This window comes from Oncorhynchus mykiss, chromosome 9 (genome assembly GCF_013265735.2).
Source record: "Oncorhynchus mykiss isolate Arlee chromosome 9, USDA_OmykA_1.1, whole genome shotgun sequence".
In the NCBI taxonomy this organism is placed as follows: domain Eukaryota; kingdom Metazoa; phylum Chordata; class Actinopteri; order Salmoniformes; family Salmonidae; genus Oncorhynchus; species Oncorhynchus mykiss.
This window is the reverse complement of record NC_048573.1, coordinates 75,257,940-75,276,135: the sequence shown is the minus strand read 5'-3', so window position 1 is coordinate 75,276,135 and position 18,196 is coordinate 75,257,940. Positions and strand designations below refer to the sequence as shown.

The window sequence follows — 18,196 nt, the reverse complement described above, 5'->3', positions numbered from 1 at the left end:
CTCCACATTGACTCTGTACCGTAATACCCTGTATATAGCCTCCACATGGGCTCTGTACCGTAATACCCTGTATATAGCCTCCACATTGACTCTGTACCGTAACACCCTGTATATAGCCTCCACATTGACTCTGTACCGTAATACCCTGTATATAGCCTCCACATTGACTCTGTACCGTAACACCCTGTATATAGCCTCCACATGGACTCTGTACCGTAATACCCTGTATATAGCCTCCACATTGACTCTGTACCGTAACACCCTGTATATAGCCTCCACATGGACTCTGTACCGTAATACCCTGTATATAGCCTCCACATGGACTCTGTACCGTAACACCCTGTATATAGCCTCCACATGGACTCTGTACCGGTACCCCCTGTATATAGCCTCCACATGGACTCTGTACCGGTACCCCCTGTATATAGCCTCCACATGGACTCTGTACCGGTACCCCTTGTATATAGCTCCACATTGACTCTGTACCGTAACACCCTGTATATAGCCTCCACATTGACTCTGTACCGTAACACCCTGTATATAGCCTCCACATGGACTCTGTACCGTAATACCCTGTATATAGCCTCCACATTGACTCTGTACCGTAATACCCTGTATATAGCCTCCACATTGACTCTGTACCGTAATACCCTGTATATAGCCTCCACATTGACTCGGTACCGTAATACCCTGTATATAGCCTCCACATGGACTCTGTACCGGTACCCCCTGTATATAGCTCCACATTGACTCTGTACCGTAATACCCTGTATATAGCCTCCACATGGACTCTGTACCGTAATACCCTGTATATAGCCTCCACATTGTCTCTGTACCGGTACCCCCTGTATATAGCCTCCACCCTGACTCTGTACCGGTACCCCCTGTATATAGCCTCCACATTGACTCTGTACCAGTACCCCCTGTATATAGCCTCCACATTGACTCTGTACCGTAATACCCTGTATATAGCCTCCACATTGACTCTGTACCGTAATACCATGTATATAGCCTCCACATTGACTCTGTACCGTAATACCCTGTATATAGCCTCCACATTGACTCTGTACCGTAATACCCTGTATATAGCCTCCACATTGACTCTGTACCGGTTACCCTGTATATAGCCTCCACATTGACTCTGTACCGTAATACCCTGTATATAGCCTCCACATTGACTCTGTACCGGTTACCCTGTATATAGCCTCCACATTGACTCTGTACCGTAATACCCTGTATATAGCTCCACTATTGTTATTTACTGATCTTGAATTATATGTATTATTTTGTATTCCTTATCTTACTTTTCTTAAAACTGCATTATTGATTAAGGGCTTGTAAGTAAGCATTTCACTGTAAGGTGTTGTTGTTGTTATTGTTGTTGTTGTTGTTGTTGTTGTTTTATTCGGCGCATGTGATAAATAGGGGAAGGGGAAAAGTGACTATGCTTAGATCATAAGCATCAAGTTAAACACTATTATTACACACAGAATAGGTCCATGCTACTTATTATGTGACTTGTTAATTACTGAAATGTTTTACTCCTGAAGTTGATTGGGCCATGACAAAGGGGTTGAATACCTATTGCCTCCAAAACATTTCAGCTTTTCAATTTTAATGAATTTGTTTAAAAAAAAAATATATTTTTTAAAATCTAAAGCATAATTCTACTTTGGCATTATGAGGTGAGACAAAATCTCAATTTATTGCATTTTAAATTCAGGCTGTAACACAAACAAAATGGGGTAAAGTGTGAGTACGTTCTGCCATTGAAATGAAAAAGTAATTGACTACATAATAACCTTAACCAGAGGAGAGTAGTAGTTTCAGCTCTGTGAACTAGCGACCTTAATCAATAGTCTAATTAGCTGCTCTGCATAATGGATGAGCAGGGCCTACTGTGATACAACGTGGGGTTTTCGTGGTGCTATTCATAAATTTTGACAGTTAACATGTCTCTGAAAATGGTTCTTGACACCATTTGTAAAAAAAAAAAAATCATATCCCATTAAAATGGACTACGATCTGAAAATCATCAATCAAATGCCTCTCCCTGGAAACATTGATCTGAGTTGCCCCCAATGTGGCTGTGTAGAAGATGAATTAAAGACCCAAAAGAATAACTGGCTGAAGCAGGCAGATATACAGTACATCACACTCTTGTAGAGAAAGAGATAGATATGAAGGGGTCATGAACTTTTGGAGAGCAGGGTTTGGGGTCAGAACCAGTTAACTGAATTGACCCCAACCCTGGTGGGGTGAGGTGAGCAGAAGGGGGGAGGGGGGGGGGGGGGGGGGGGGGGGAGCAGTAGAGGTTCTCACCTGGAACATAACTTTGTACTGTTGCTCCGGCCGGTTCACCACACACATGTTACACCCCATCCTGACTTTGGTCCCGACTCTGGTCCTGGATCTGGTCCCGACTGCGGTACTGGATCTGTTTTTGGCTCTGGTCCTGGATCTGGTCCTGACTCCGGTCCTGGATCTGGTCCTGACTCCGGTTCTGGATCTGGTCCCGACTGCGGTACTGGATCTGTTTTTGGCTCTGGTCCTGGATCTGGTCCTGACTCCGGTCCTGGATCTGGTCCTGACTCCGGTTCTGGATCTGGTCCCGACTCTGGTCCTGGATCTGGTCCTGACTCCGGTTCTGGATCTGGTCCTGGATATGGTCCTGGGTCTGGTTCTGACTATAGTCCTGAATCTGGTTCTGACTCTAGTCCTGGGTCTGGTTCTGACTCTGGTTCTGACTCTAGTCCTGGATCTGGTCCTGACTCCGGTTCTGGATCTGGTCCTGGATATGGTCCTGACTCTGGATCTGGTCCTGACTCTGGTCCCGACTCCGGTCCTGAATCTTGTCCTCCTAGCTCTGATGTTTTCGGGTCTCAATCACCGTGTTGTGTGTCCTCTGCACAGACTCCGTAGGTTAGTTTTTTTTATGTGATGAGGATACCCTAGATCCACTGTGGTAAAGTCGTGTGGCCAGCACAGAGCTGACTCGACTGTCCTCAAGCCTCAGACACTGTGTCCTCTTTAGTTCAATGACGCTTCAGTGATGAGGATCTCTCTCAGAGATGGGAAATGGTGAGACAATCATGTCCATCACCTATTCATTTGTGGATATTTCAAAAGAATCCCTCCTCAAAGAAAGACATGTTTAGCAAAGTACCAATGAAGCTAACTACATGTGTTTCTATTTCTCTCAGCTTTTCGTTCAGCTTCTGAGATTTTAGTTCAGCTTCTGAGATTTTCGTTCAGCTTCTGAGCTTTTCGTTCAGCTTCTGAGCTTTTCGTTCAGCCTCTGAGATTTTCGTTCAGCCTCTGAGCTTTTCGTTCAGCCTCTGAGCTTTTCGTTCAGCCTCTGAGATTTTCGTTCAGCCTCTGAGCTTTTCGTTCAGCCTCTGAGATTTTCATTCAGCCTCTGAGCTTTTCGTTCAGCCTCTGAGATTTTCATTCAGCCTCTGAGCTTTTCGTTCAGCCTCTGAGCTTTTCGTTCAGCCTCTGAGATTTTCGTTCAGCCTCTGAGATTTTCGTTCAACCTCTGAGATTTTCATTCAGCCTCTGAGCTTTTCCTTCAGCCTCTGAGCTTTTCGTTCAGCCTCTGAGATTTTCATTCAGCCTCTGAGCTTTTCATTCAGCCTCTGAGATTTTCATTCAGCCTCTGAGCTTTTCGTTCAGCCTCTGGGATTTTCAAGGCAAAAAACAAGAACTTGCCAACTTCCACACGTGTTCATGTGTATTTGAGTTTAGGCATGAGAAGAGATTTTATTTTGGTGTAAAATGTTGCTAAATAAAATGTACGGATTGAGATGGGAGAAAAGAGGAATGAAAATGCTTGTGTTTTATTTGATCATATATTCTACTGTAACAGATCACAAAAGCAAAATACATTAAATCTCACTGTTCTCCTCAGGGAATATTTTTTCAATTTATAACAATAACATTTTCCATTTCTTATATATTTCTCTGGCTCTGGGTAGTAAAACAAAGCACAGAAGAAACTATAGTGTACCCATATGTATAGATAATTAAGTAGCGACTACTTTGCATTCACTTCCAGAGAGATAGCTGCTCCTCCTGGTGAATTTCCTCAACGACGAGCCTCCATCATCAAAGCTGAAAGCAGAAGGCTTCTCCCCAGAGAGGGAATAGCACTCTGTGAACATTACCCAACCCACTGTATCTCCCCTGGGGAGAGTCATTATTATCTCACTCCTACTCACTGCCACTACCCACTGTTAACGCTCTGTCTGTCTGTCAGTCTGTCTGTCTGTCTGTCTGTCTGTCTGTCTGTCTGTCTGTCTGTCTGTCTGTCTGTCTGTCTGTCTGTCTGTCTGTCGTGTGGTTACGAGGAAGAGAACAGACCTATGATGTATTCTGGTCTTTATTACCTTACTATCAAGGCCTTACAACTTCTATCTCATTCTTCTGTTCCTCTTATGGACGTTTTAATAGTGTATATATATATATATATATATATATATATTCTGGACCTGTGTGGATGTAAACAACGCAAATGGAACATGTAGAACGTCACATAAATGAAATATTGTGTTGACAGTCAGGTATCCCTGATGTGTCAGAGGTCAAATGGTGGATGCTTTACCCGTTGGCGCACTCCACTGTCCCTCCGTCTCCTTTCATTGTGTCTTAAAGGCTCAAGCCTGACGGGCTGTTAGTGATCTACTGTTTCTTCAGGAACTGTCAGAGTGTCATTGTGTTTTCTCTGTATTTCTTTTTAGTATACTACAACAACAAAAAACAGCCATCGTTTGTCGAGATATTTCGTCCTATTCCTTTATGTATGTGCTGAATCTTCAAATCTGACCAGTGTGAACACATCTCTTACCTAGCCTTTAATATAAGGATTCATGGCTAACTTGTACAGCCCCAGTAACACTTACAGAATATGTTACTAAATTAAAGATGGGGATGATGAAAGAGAGGACGGAAAATAAACGCATGAGGCAACAAACAAAAAAGTTCATTACCACACTGAAACCATCAGATGAATTAGCTAGATGTGTAGGAATCCATATCTCCTGTCTCTTCCTCTTCAGTCAATACGAAAGGTTGATGAAAACTTCACCTTAGAAAAGGGGTTGTAGTCACGATGAGGGGACAGAGTGAGACCGATTCCCCTTTCCTGTTTTCTCTTCTTGATGTCTGGAAGGTTAATCCTCCGGCGAAGTCTGACTCCGAGGATCCTGCTAGGCAACGCTGTAGTTCCCCACATCCATACAGACACACCAGCTGAATCACTGAATCCCTCTACCAGCTGAATCACTGAATCCCTCTACCAGCTGAATCACTGAATCCATCTACCAGCTGAATCACTGAATCCCTCTACCAGCTGAATCACTGAATCCATCTACCAGCTGAATCACTGAATATGTCTACCAGCTGAATCACTGAATCCCTCTACCAGCCGAATCACTGAATCCATCTACCAGCTGAATCACTGAATACATCTACCAGCTGAATCACTGAATCCATCTACCAGCTGAATCACTGAATATGTCTACCAGCTGAATCACTGAATCCCTCTACCAGCTGAATCACTGAATCCATCTACCAGCTGAATCACTGAATACATCTACCAGCTGAATCACTGAATCCATCTACCAGCTGAATCACTGAATCCCTCTACCAGCTGAATCACTGAATCCATCTACCAGCTGAATCACTGAATACATCTACCAGCTGAATCACTGAATACATCTACCAGCTGAATCACTGAATACATCTACCAGCTGAATCACTGAATACATCTACCAGCTGAATCACTGAATCCATCTACCAGCCAGGACTGTGATTCACTGAGTCCTACCAGGGCACAGACACTGTAGTCCACCGTAGTCCAAAAAGCAGTCAAGAGTAGCCTTTTCTTTCAGGTTTGTCACAGATGTTTCTCTTGGCTGTGTGCTGCTATAAACGTGCTCCTTCTCTGGTCCTGAATGGCTGGCTGATACAGATGTCTCTAGCTGTGTTGTAGCTCACTGCTCCTTCTCTGGTCCTGCGCCACTGTTTCTCAATACAAAGGCTGTGAAGCTGGAGCTGTGGCTTGTGCTGTGAAGCTGGCGCTGTGAAGCTGGCGCTGTGAAGCTGGAGCTGTGGCTGCAGCAGTAGAGGTGTTCTCGTGTTCCTCCTCCTCTTTCCTTCAGTGTATTAAAACTGTAGCTCATCCTGTTCTGCTCTGCTCTGTTCTGGTCTGCTCTCGTCTATTCTGTTCTGGTCTCATCTATTCTGTTCTGCTCTCGTCTATTCTGTTCTGGTCTTCTCTATTCTGCTCTGCTCTGCTCCACAGCTGCAGGCTGAGATACTGTAGTACGCAGGCAAAGCAGCGCAGCAGCGGAAGCCAAAATCCAGCAGCCACAATACATTTTCCCTCCAGTCTGCTCCCTCCCTCCCTCCCTCCCTCCCTCCCTCCCTCCCACGTTTTCTTTCACCATGTCCTCATTTGCAGCTCCGTTCTGCCTCCTCCCCTATCCTGCATACTCTCTGTCTCTCTCCGTTCTGCCTCCTCCCCTATCCTGCATACTCTCTGTCTCTCTCCGTTCTGCCTCCTCCCCTATCCTGCATACTCTCTCCCTCTCTCCGTTCTGCCTCCACCCCTATCCTGCATACTCTCTGTCTCTCTCTGTTCTGCCTCCTCCCCTGTACTGCATACTCTCTGTCTCTCTCCGTTCTGCCTCCTCCCGTATCCTGCATACTCTCTGTCTCTCTCTGTTCTGCCTCCTCCCCTGTACTGCATACTCTCTGTCTCTCTCCGTTCTGCCTCCTCCCCTATCCTGCATACTCTCTGTCTCTCTCCGTTCTGCCTCCTCCCGTATCCTGCATACTCTCTCCCTCTCTCCGTTCTGCCTCTTCCCCTATCCTGCATACTCTCTGTCTCTCTCCGTTCTGCCTCCTCCCCTGTACTGCATACTCTCTGTCTCTCTCCGTTCTGCCTACTCCCCTATCCTGCATACTCTCTGTCTCTCTCCCTCTCTCCGTTCTGCCTCCTCCCGTGTACTGCATACTCTCTGTCTCTCTCTGTTCTGCCTCCTCCCCTGTACTGCATACTCTCTGTCTCTCTCCGTTCTGCCTCCTCCTTTATCCTGCATACTCTCTGTCTCTCTCCCTCTCTCCGTTCTGCCTCCTCCCGTGTACTGCATACTCTCTGTCTCTCTCTGTTCTGCCTCCTCCCCTGTACTGCATACTCTCTGTCTCTCTCCGTTCTGCCTCCTCCTTTATCCTGCATACTCTCTGTCTCTCTCCGTTCTGCCTCCTCCTTTATCCTGCATACTCTCTGTCTCTCTCCGTTCTGCCTCCTCCCGTATCCTGCATACTCTCTGTCTCTCTCTGTTCTGCCTCCTCCCCTGTACTGCATACTCTCTGTCTCTCTCCGTTCTGCCTCCTCCCCTATCCTGCATACTCTCTGTCTCTCTCCGTTCTGCCTCCTCCCGTATCCTGCATACTCTCTCCCTCTCTCCGTTCTGCCTCTTCCCCTATCCTGCATACTCTCTGTCTCTCTCCGTTCTGCCTCCTCCCCTGTACTGCATACTCTCTGTCTCTCTCCGTTCTGCCTACTCCCCTATCCTGCATACTCTCTGTCTCTCTCCCTCTCTCCGTTCTGCCTCCTCCCGTGTACTGCATACTCTCTGTCTCTCTCTGTTCTGCCTCCTCCCCTGTACTGCATACTCTCTGTCTCTCTCCGTTCTGCCTCCTCCTTTATCCTGCATACTCTCTGTCTCTCTCCCTCTCTCCGTTCTGCCTCCTCCCGTGTACTGCATACTCTCTGTCTCTCTCTGTTCTGCCTCCTCCCCTGTACTGCATACTCTCTGTCTCTCTCCGTTCTGCCTCCTCCTTTATCCTGCATACTCTCTGTCTCTCTCCGTTCTGCCTCCTCCTTTATCCTGCATACTCTCTGTCTCTCTCCGTTCTGCCTCCTCCTTTATCCTACATACTCTCTCCCTCTCTCCGTTCTGCCTCCTCCCGTGTACTGCATACTCTCTGTCTCTCTCCCTCTCTCCGTTCTGCCTCCTCCCCTGTACTGCATACTCTCTGTCTCTCTCCTTTCTGTCTCCTCCCCTGTCCTGCATACTCTCCCTGTATCTCTGGTGAACAACTGTTCTGCATCACATGTTTGTGTCAGACTAACACAGATTAAGTGGTTTGTTTTTGGAGGAGAGCATTAAACAGTTTGGACAGACAGAGGGAGGGAGGGAGGGAGGGAGGGAGGGAGGGAGGGAGGGAGGGAGGGAGGGAGGGAGGGAGGGAGGGAGGGAGGGAGAAAAGCAGCAGAACGAATACCAAATCAAATCCCACTATCTGAGCCATGTAACAACAGTTTAATAACAGATGGCGTAAAGAAGAGCCAGACAGAGCACAGCATAGTACATCATGTTGATAATCTCATAGAAAAACCAGACAGAGCACAGCATTACACATCATGTTGATAATCTCATAGAAAAACCCGACAGAGCACAGCATAACACACAATGTTGATAATCTCATAGAAAAGCCAGACAGAGCACAGCATTACACATCATGTGATAATCTCATAGAAAAACCCGACAGGGCACAGCATAACACACAATGTTGATAATCTCATAGAAAAACCAGACAGAGCACAGCATAACACACAATGTTGATAAGCTCATAGAAACAGTAATTACATATGCAGTGTTTTGCATTCATTACACTATTATTAACCCATTCCTCTGAGTAATGTGAACCAGCACCCAGAGTGGGGTCTCTGCATCCAGCACCCAGAGTGGGATCTCTGCAACCAGCACCCAGAGTGGGGTCTCTGCAACCAGCACCCAGAGTGGGGTCTCTGCAATCAGCAACCAATGTGGTGTCCTTTCAGAGTGGGGTCTCTGCAACCAGCACCCAGAGTGGGGTCTCTGCATCCAGCACCCAGAGTGGGGTCTCTCCAACCAGCACCCAGAGTGGGGTCTCTGCATCCAGCACCCAGAGTGGTGTCTCTGCATCCAGCACCCAGAGTGGGGTCTCTGCAACCAACACCCAGAGTGGGGTCTCTGCAACCAGCACCCAGTGTGGGGTCTCTGCATCCAGCACCCTGAGTGGGGTCTCTGCAACCAGCAACCAATGTGGTGTCCTTTCAGAGTGGGGTCTCTGCAACCAGCACCCAGAGTGGGGTCTCTGCATCCAGCACCCAGAGTGGGGTCTCTCCAACCAGCACCCAGAGTGGGGTCTCTGCAACCAGCACCCAGAGTGGGGTCTCTGCATCCAGCACCCAGAGTGGTGTCTCTGCATCCAGCACCCAGAGTGGGGTCACTGCAACCAGCACCCAGAGTGGGGTCTCTGCAACCAGCAGCCAGTGTGGGGTCTCTGCATCCAGCACCCAGAGTGGGGTCTCTGCATCCAGCACCCAGAATGGGATCTCTGCAACCAGCACCCAAAGTGGGGTCTCTGTAACCAGCAACCAATGTGGTGTCCTTTCAGAGTGGGGTCTCTGCAACCAGCACCCAGAGTGGGGTCTCTCCAACCAGCACCCAGAGTGGGGTCTCTCCAACCAGCACCCAGAGTGGGGTCTCTCCAACCAGCACCCAGAGTGGGGTCTCTCCAACCAGCACCCAGAGTGGGGTCTCTGCATCCAGCACCCAGAGTGGGGTCTCTGCATCCAGCACCCAGAGTGGGGTCTCTGCTACCAGCACCCAGAGTGGGGTTTCTGCAACCAGTACCCAGAGTGGGGTCTCTGCAACCAGCACCCAGAGTGGGGTCTCTGCAACCAGCACCCAGAGTGGGGTCTCTCCAACCAGCAACCAATGTGTTGTCCATTCAGAGTGGGGTCTCTCCAACCAGCAACCAATGTGTTGTCCATTCAGAGTGGGGTCTCTGCAAACAGCAACCAATGTGTTGTCCATTCAGAGTGGGGTCTCTGCAACCAGCAACCAATGTGTTGTCCATTCAGAGTGGGGTCTCTACAACCAGCACCCAGAGTGGGGTCTCTGCAACCAGCACCCAGAGTGGGGTCTCTGCAACCAGTACCCAGAGTGGGGTCTCTGCAACCAGCACCCAGAGTGGGGTCTCTGCAACCAGCACCCAGAGTGAGGTCTCTCCAACCAGCAACCAATGTGTTGTCCATTCAGAGTGGGGTCTCTGCAACCAGCAACCAATGTGTTGTCCATTCAGAGTGGGATCTCTGCAACCAGCAACCAATGTGTTGTCCACCCAGAGTGGGGTCTCTGCAACCAGCAACCAATGTGTTGTCCATTCAGAGTGGGATCTCTGCAACCAGTACCCAGAGTGGGGTCTCTGCAACCAGCACCCAGAGTGGGGTCTCTGCAACCAGAAACCAATGTGTTGTCCATTCAGAGTGGGGTCTCTGCAACCAGCAACCAATGTGTTGTTCATTCACAGTGGGGTCTCTGCAGGTATAGGATTCATATCCAAGTGCTTAAACAAAACTGTATAAGGGTGCTGTCCACAAGAACACAAGTATTACTAATGAATGAAAGCATGGACATGAGGATACACAATATATATATACAGTTGTCTGAAGTTTACATACACTTGAGCCAAATTGTAACGGCCGTTGGAAGGAGAGGATCAAGGTGCAGCGTGGTAAGTGTTCATATTGATTTGTTGAACTGAACACTAAATACCAAAATAACAAGAGAATAAATGAAACCCGAAACAGTCCCGTAAGGTGCAAACACTGATACGGAAAACAACTACCCACAAAAAACCCTGTGGGGAAAAGCTACCTAAGTATGGTTCTCAATCAGAGACAACGATAGACAGCTGTCCCTGATTGAGAACCATACCCGGCCAAAACATAGAAATACAAAACATAGAAAAAGAACATAGAATGCCCACCCAAATCACACCCTGACCAACCCAAAAATAGAGTATCAAAAGCTCTCTACGGTCAGGGCGTGACACAAATACATTTAAACTCAGTTTTTCACAATTCCTGATATTTAATCGTAGTAAAGATTCCCTGTCTTAGGTCAGTTAGGAACACCACTTTATTTTAAGAATGTGAAATGTCAGAATAATAGTAGAGAGAATTATTTATTTCAGCTTAAATTTCTTTCATCACATTCCCAGTGGGTCAGATGATTACATACACTCAATTAGTATTTGGTAACATTGCCTTACAATTGTTTAACTTGGGTCAAACAGTTTGGGTAGCCTTCCACAAGCTTCCCACAATACGTTGGGTGAATTTTGGCCCATTCCTCCTGACAGAGCTGGTGTAACTGAGTCAGGTTTGTAGGCCTCCTTCCTCGCACATGTTTTTTTCAGTTCTGCCCACAAATTGTCTATGTGATTGAGGTCAGGGCTTTGTGATGGCCACTCCAATACCGTGACTTTGTTGTCCTTAAGCCATTTTGCCACAACTTTGGAAGTGTGCTTGGGGTCATTGTCCATTTGGAAGACACTTTTGCGACCAAGCTTTAACTTCCTGACTGATGTCTTGCGATGTTGCTTCAATATATCCACATATTTTCCCATCCTCATGATGCCATCTATTTTGTGAAGTGCACCAATCCCTCCTGCAGCAAAGCACCCCCACAACATGATGCTGCCACCTCCGTGCTTCAAGGTTGGGATGGTGTTCTTCGGCTTGTAAGCCCCTCCTTTTTCCTCCAAACATAACGATGGTCATTATGGCCAAACAGTTCTATTTTTGTTTCATCAGAGCAGAGGACATTTCTCCAAAAAGTACGATCTTTGTCCCCATGTGCAGTTGCAAACCGTAGTCTGGCTTTTTATGGAGGTTTTGGAGCAGTGGCTTCTTCCTTTCTGAGCGGCCTTTCAGGTTATGTCGATATCGGACTTGTTTTACTGTGGATATAGATACTTTTGTACCTGTTTCCTTCAGCATCTTCACAAGGTCCTTTGCTGTTGTTCGGGGATTGATTTGCACTTTTCATACCAAAGTACGTTCATCTCTAGGCGACAGAACGTGTCTCCTTCCTGAGCGGTATGACGGCTGCATGGTCCCATGGTGTTTATACTTGCGTACTATTGTTTGTACAGATGAACGTGGTACCTTCAGGAGTTTGGAAATTGCTCCCAAGGATGAACCAGACTTGTGGAGGTCTACCATTTATTTTCTGAGGTCTTGGCTGATTTCTTTTGATTTGCCCATGATGTCAAGCAAAGAGGCACTGAGTTTGAAGGTAGGCCTTGAAATACATCCACAGGTATTCCTGCCAATTGACTCAAATGATGTCAATTAGTCCATCAGAATCTTCTAAAGCAATGCATCATTTTCTGGAATTTTCCAAGCTGTTTAAATGCAGTCAACTTAATGTATGTAAACTTTTGACCTACTGGAATTGTGATACAGTGAATTATAAGTGAAATAATCTGTCTGTAAACAATTGCTGGAATTTTTTTTTGTGTCATGCACAAAGTAGATGTCCTAACCGACTTGCCAAAACTGTAGTTTGTTAATTAACAAGAAATGTGTGGAGTGGTTGAAAAACGAGTTTCAATGACTCCAACCTAAGTGTATGTAAACTTCTGACTTCAACTGTATATCTAATGTGATTACGACAATACACTCCCTGTCAAATGTTTTATAACAGCTACTAATTCAATGGTTTTTCTACATTGTAGAATAATAGTGAAGACCTCAAAACAATGAAGTAACACATATGGAATCATGTAGAAACCAAAAAAGTATTAAACAAATCAAAATATATTTTATATTTGAGATTCTTCAAAGTAGCCACCCTCTGCCTTGATGACAGCTTTTAACACTCTTGGCATCTCTTAACCAGCTTCACCTGGAATGCTTTTACAAGTCTTGAAGGAGTTCTCACATATGCTGAGCACTTGTTTGCTGTTTTTCCTTCACTCTGCGGTCCAACTCATCCCAAACCATCTCAATTTGGTTGAGGTCGGGGGATTGTGGAGGCCAGGTCATCTGATGCAGCACTCCATCACTCTCCTTCTTGGTCAAACAGACCTTACACAGCCTGGAGGTGTGTTGTGTCATTGTCCTGTTGAAAAACAAATGATAGTCACACTAAGCCCAAACCAGATGTGATGGTGTATCACTGCAGAATGATGTGGTAGCCATGCTGGTTAAGTGTGCCTTGAAATCTAAATAAATCACAGACAGTGTCACCAGCAAAGCACCCCCGCACCTCCTCCATGCTTCACGGTGGGAAATACAAATGTGGAGATCATCCGTTCACCCACACCACGTCTCACAAAGACACGGTGGTTGGATGCAAAAATCTCAAATTTCATCAGACCAAAAACATATTTCCACCAGTCTATGCCCATTGCTCATGTTTCTTGGCCCAAGCAATTCTCATTATTATTATCCTTCACCGTAAGATTGGTGCCAGGTTTCCTCCAGACGTGACACTTGGTATACAGGCCAAAGAGTGCAATCTTGGTTTCATCTGACCAGAGAATCTTGTTTCTCATGGTCTGAGAGTACTTAAGGTGCCTTTTGGCAAACTCCAAGCAGGCTGTTATGTGCCTTTTACTAAGGAGTGGCTTCTGTCTGGCCACTCTACCATAAAGGCCTGATTGGTGCTGCAGAGATGGTTGTATTTACCAGTGTTTATTAAAAGTGGTTTATAACAGTGGTTTATTACCAGTGGTTATTACCAGTGGTTTATAACAGTGGTTTATTACCAGTGGTTTATAACAGTGGTTTATTACCAGTGGTTTATTACCAGTGGTTTATTACCAGTGGTTTATTACCCGTGGTTTATTATAGTGGTTAATTACAGTGGTTTATTACCAGTGGTTTATTACCAGTGGTTATTACCAGTGGTTTATTACCTGTGGTAATTTACCAGTGGTTTATTACAGGTGTTAATTACCAGTGGTTTATTACCAGTGGTTTATTACCAGTTGTTTATTACCAGTGGTTTATTACCAGTGGTTTATTACCAGTGGTTTATTACCAGTGGTTAATTACCATTGGTTTATTACCAGTGGTTTATTACCAGTGGTTAATTACAGTGGTTAATTAATAGTGGTTTATTACCAGTGGTTTATTACCAGTGGTTTATTACCAGTGGTTAATTACAGTGGTTTATTACCAGTGGTTTATTACCAGTGGTTTATTACCAGTGGTTATTACCAGTGGTTTATTACCAGTGGTTTATTACCAGTGGTTTATTACCAGTGGTTTATTACTAGTGGTTAATTACAGTGGTTTATTACCAGTGGTTTATTACCAGTGGTTAATTACAGTGGTTAATTAATAGTTGTTTATTACCAGTGGTAATTACCAGTGGTTTATTACCAGTGGTTTATTACAGTGGTTAATTACCAATGGTAATTACCAGTGGTTTATTACCAGTTGTTTATTACCAGTGGTTTATTACCAGTGGTTTATTACCAGTGGTTTATTACCAGTGGTTAATTACAGTGGTTTATTACCAGTGGTTAATTACAGTGGTTAATTAATAGTGGTTTATTACCAGTGGTTTATTAGCAGTGGTTATTACCAGTGGTTTATCACCAGTGGTTTATTATAGTGGTGTATTACCAGTGGTTTATTACCAGTGGTTTATTACCAGTGGTTTATTACCAGTGGTTTATTATAGTGGTTTATTACCAGTGGTTTATTACCAGTGGTTTATTATAGTGGTTTATTACCAGTGGTTTATTACCAGTGGTTTATTACCAGTGGTTTATTATAGTGGTTTATTACCAGTGGTTTATTATAGTGGTTTATTACCAGTGGTTTATTACCAGTGGTTTATTATAGTGGTTAATTACAGTGGTTTATTACTAGTGGTTTATTACCAGTGGTTTATTACCAGTGGTTTATTACCAGTGGTTAATTACAGTGGTTTATTACCAGTGGTTTATTACCAGTGGTTTATTACCAGTGGTTTATTACCAGTGGTTTATCAACGTACCATGTTTATTTACAGCGATTCACCAACACTTGAAAGATGGCTACAGCTGGCTATAGTCTTGTAGGATTCTGGCAACTTTCCTTAAATTCCCAGATTTTCCTGGTTAGAGATTCCCTGCGTATACACTCAGATTCCCTGCGTATACACTCAATACCCTCAGTTCTGGAAATCCTTCAACCAAGACTTCAAGGAAAACTGGGGAATATTGCGAAAGTTACTGAAATTGTGCAACCCTAATCAGATTATAATGCCCAGTGTACTTAACAGCATATTATCATAGGCATTTTGGTTCCCGCATTCACAAAGGTTTCATTTACAGTTCACATTGCATATTGGCTTAATCTAAATTTATCTTCAACAAAAATTGCAATGCCTATAGCCAGTGATTGGATTTAATCCCAGCCTACACCCTAGACACAATGGAGATACATTTCATTTTCATTTTGCAGAGTATATCTAACAGGTCATCACCACAGAATCAATAGATCACGTTGGATATTATATCTCTCCTCCTCTCTTTGCCCTCACGTGTCTCTTCTCCTCTCCTCCCTGTCCCTCCTCCTCGCTCCTCTCCTCAATTCCCCCCTCTCCTCCTCCCTTTGCCCTCTCGTGTCTCTTCTCCTCTCATCCCTGTCCCTCCTCCTCGCTCCTCTCCTCAATTCCCCCTCTCTCCTCTTCCCTTCGCCCTCTCGTTTCTTCCCCTCCCTTCCCCCTCTCTCATCTAATCTCCTCTCTTCCCTTCCCCCTCTCTCGTCTCTTTTCCTCTCCTCCCTTCCCCCTCTCTCCTCTATCTCGTCTCTTTTCCTCTCTTCCCTTCCCCCTCTCTCCTCTCCTCACCCTATATAGTCTCCTCTTTCCTCCTCCCTTCACCCTCTTGTCTCCTCCCCCTTCACCCTCTATTTTCTCCTCCCCCTTCACCCTCTTGTCTCCTCCCCCCTTCATGCTCTCTTGTCTCCTCCTCCCTTCACCCTCTCCCCCCTTCACCCTCTCTTGTCTCCTCCCCCCTTCACCCTCTCTTGTCTCCTCCCCCTTCACCCTCTCTTGTCTCCTCCCCCCTTCACCCTCTCTTGTCTCCTCCCCCTTTACCCCCTCTTGTCTCCTCCCCCTTCACCCTCTCTTGTCTCCTCCCCCCTTCATCCTCTCTTGTCTCCTCCCCCTTCACCCTCTCTTGTCTCCTCCCCCCTTCATCCTCTCTTGTCTCCTCCCCCCTTCATCCTCTCTTGTCTCCTCCCCCCTTCACCCTCTCTTGTCTCCTCCCACCTTCACCCTCTCTTGTCTCCTCCCACCTCTCTTGTCTCTTCCCCTTCACCCTCTCTTGTCTCCTCCCCCCTTCACCCTCTCTTGTCTCCTCCCCCTTCACCCTCTCTTGTCTCCTCTCCCTTCACCCTCTTGTCTCCTCCTCCCTTCACCCTCTCTTGTCTCCTCCCCCCTTCACCCTCTTGTCTCCTCCCCCTTCACCCTCTTGTCTCCTCCCCCTTCACCCTCTTGTCTCCTCCCCCTTCATCCTCTCTTGTCTCCTCCCCCCTTCATCCTCTCTTGTCTCCTCCCCCTTCACCCTCTCTTGTCTCCTCCCCCCTTCACCCTCTCTTGTCTCCTCCCCCTTCACCCTCTCTTGTCTCCTCCTCCTTCACCCTCTCTTGTCTCCTCCCCCTTCACCCTCTCTTGTCTCCTCCTCCTTCACCCTCTGTTGTGTCCTGTGTGTTATATCTCCTCTCTCCCGTCGGTCTAGAGAAGGGCAGTGAATCAAAGAAAGGATTAGTGACTGGGAGCCAAGAGAAATGTCTCTGCACGGTCTCACGCGCACACACACACACACACACACACACACACAAACACACACACACACACACACACACACACACACACACATACACAATCGATGTGACGGTAGATTTGGAGGCAGCAAAAAAGCATTTAAAAGTGAGTTTTTCCCACTCGTTATTTCTCTGTAAATACCGCCTATTACGGAACAAAATTTGGCTCACCGTTTTCTTGCCGGAAAGATTGAGAGAAATGTTGCATTGTCCCGTAAGAATTCTCCAAGCAATACATATAAGATATTCCAACAATCGAATGACAGAGAGTAAGATTACATATCAGAAGTCCTTCTGAACATTCAGACAGGTATAATTAAAAACAATACTTTCCCTGCTATATTTTACACCAAATCATGAAGGAAAGCTAACTAATTACAGGTTAATATTACATTTTTTGTTTAAAGGAAAAAACTGAAAAATACTCATTAGAATTAGGATTACAGATCATACATTCAAAGTGAGAAATGCAGAATGTCCTCATTTGTAGAGCTATCTGTTCTAGGTACCCGAGCTGTGACACAAAACTGAAACCTAGCCACTCTCTCATCTCTTAGCTTCAGTAGCCAGCTAGCTACATACGTTTTTAGCTAGCTAGCTAACGTTATATCCCAACAACATTGACGGTTAATATATATTGGTTCTCAGCCAAATCTAAGCCATATTCAAAACTGAATTCAAGCCAGATAGTATACATTATTGAAATTGTAATAGTTTCATTAGTTGACTTGGCAACGTTATTTGCTAGCCTTGCTCCTGGGCTCACCTTTCGTAAGAGCAGCCCAGCTATGGCACAAGTTGGCTAGCTGGCTAACTCTTTGTGACAACATTCACACTCAACATACTTATTTTTGTTTGATTATCTCAGCCATATTCAAAATGTGATTCAAGGCAGATGAACTACCCAACAGGCTCAACTCATTTCAGCTACAAACGTTAATTTTGATGCGTCATTCCCGATCTCTCCGCCGTAGCTAGTTAGCTACGTTGGCTATTCAAACCAATGGCATAAAATGACACACGATAGCATAATACCGTGACAGTTTCATCAAACAGAAGTAGAACATCATACCTCTGTCTATTCTTACCTCGATCATCGGTATTAGCTACTCTTTGGCCATATTTAAAATGTAGTTATTATTAGTCCCATCACAAAATCATATAAGTGTCCAGGCAATTTTAGCCAGAATTTTCCTCACTTTCTGGCAATTTTTTAAATGAATCTACAATTTAGCTATTGAAATGCAAGTGGCCGAAGATGATGTTACCAATTACAGAAAGCATTACAGTAACCAAAACATAAAAATCCTTATTTTCACTCAAGTAACCATAGCAACAGGATTCATAATACAATCATCAGTACTATTCATATGAACCTACTGGAGCTCTTTCGCACAAACAAACAAGAACATGAAAACAAGATGATTCACTTTAAATGGTAAATGGTGAATCACACATTGTTAAATGTGGTAGTAACAAGTTGTCTGTATTTACATCCATCTCAGTCCAATCAACATAGACTGC

At 45.3% G+C, this 18,196-nt stretch overlaps 1 protein-coding gene across 1 annotated transcript in view; it reads right to left on the bottom strand.

The window, feature by feature from the left end:
- The window catches only part of LOC110532851 (PDZ domain-containing protein 4-like), a 68,801-nt gene extending 62,447 nt beyond the window's left edge, over positions 1–6,354 (bottom strand). Inside the window, exon 1 of the mRNA XM_036989040.1 lies at positions 2,323–6,354. Coding sequence (XP_036844935.1) covers positions 2,323–2,382 — 60 coding nt within the window. The 5' untranslated portion in view covers positions 2,383–6,354. The remainder of the gene's footprint in view (positions 1–2,322) is intronic.
- Between the last annotated feature and the right edge of the window lie 11,842 nt (positions 6,355–18,196).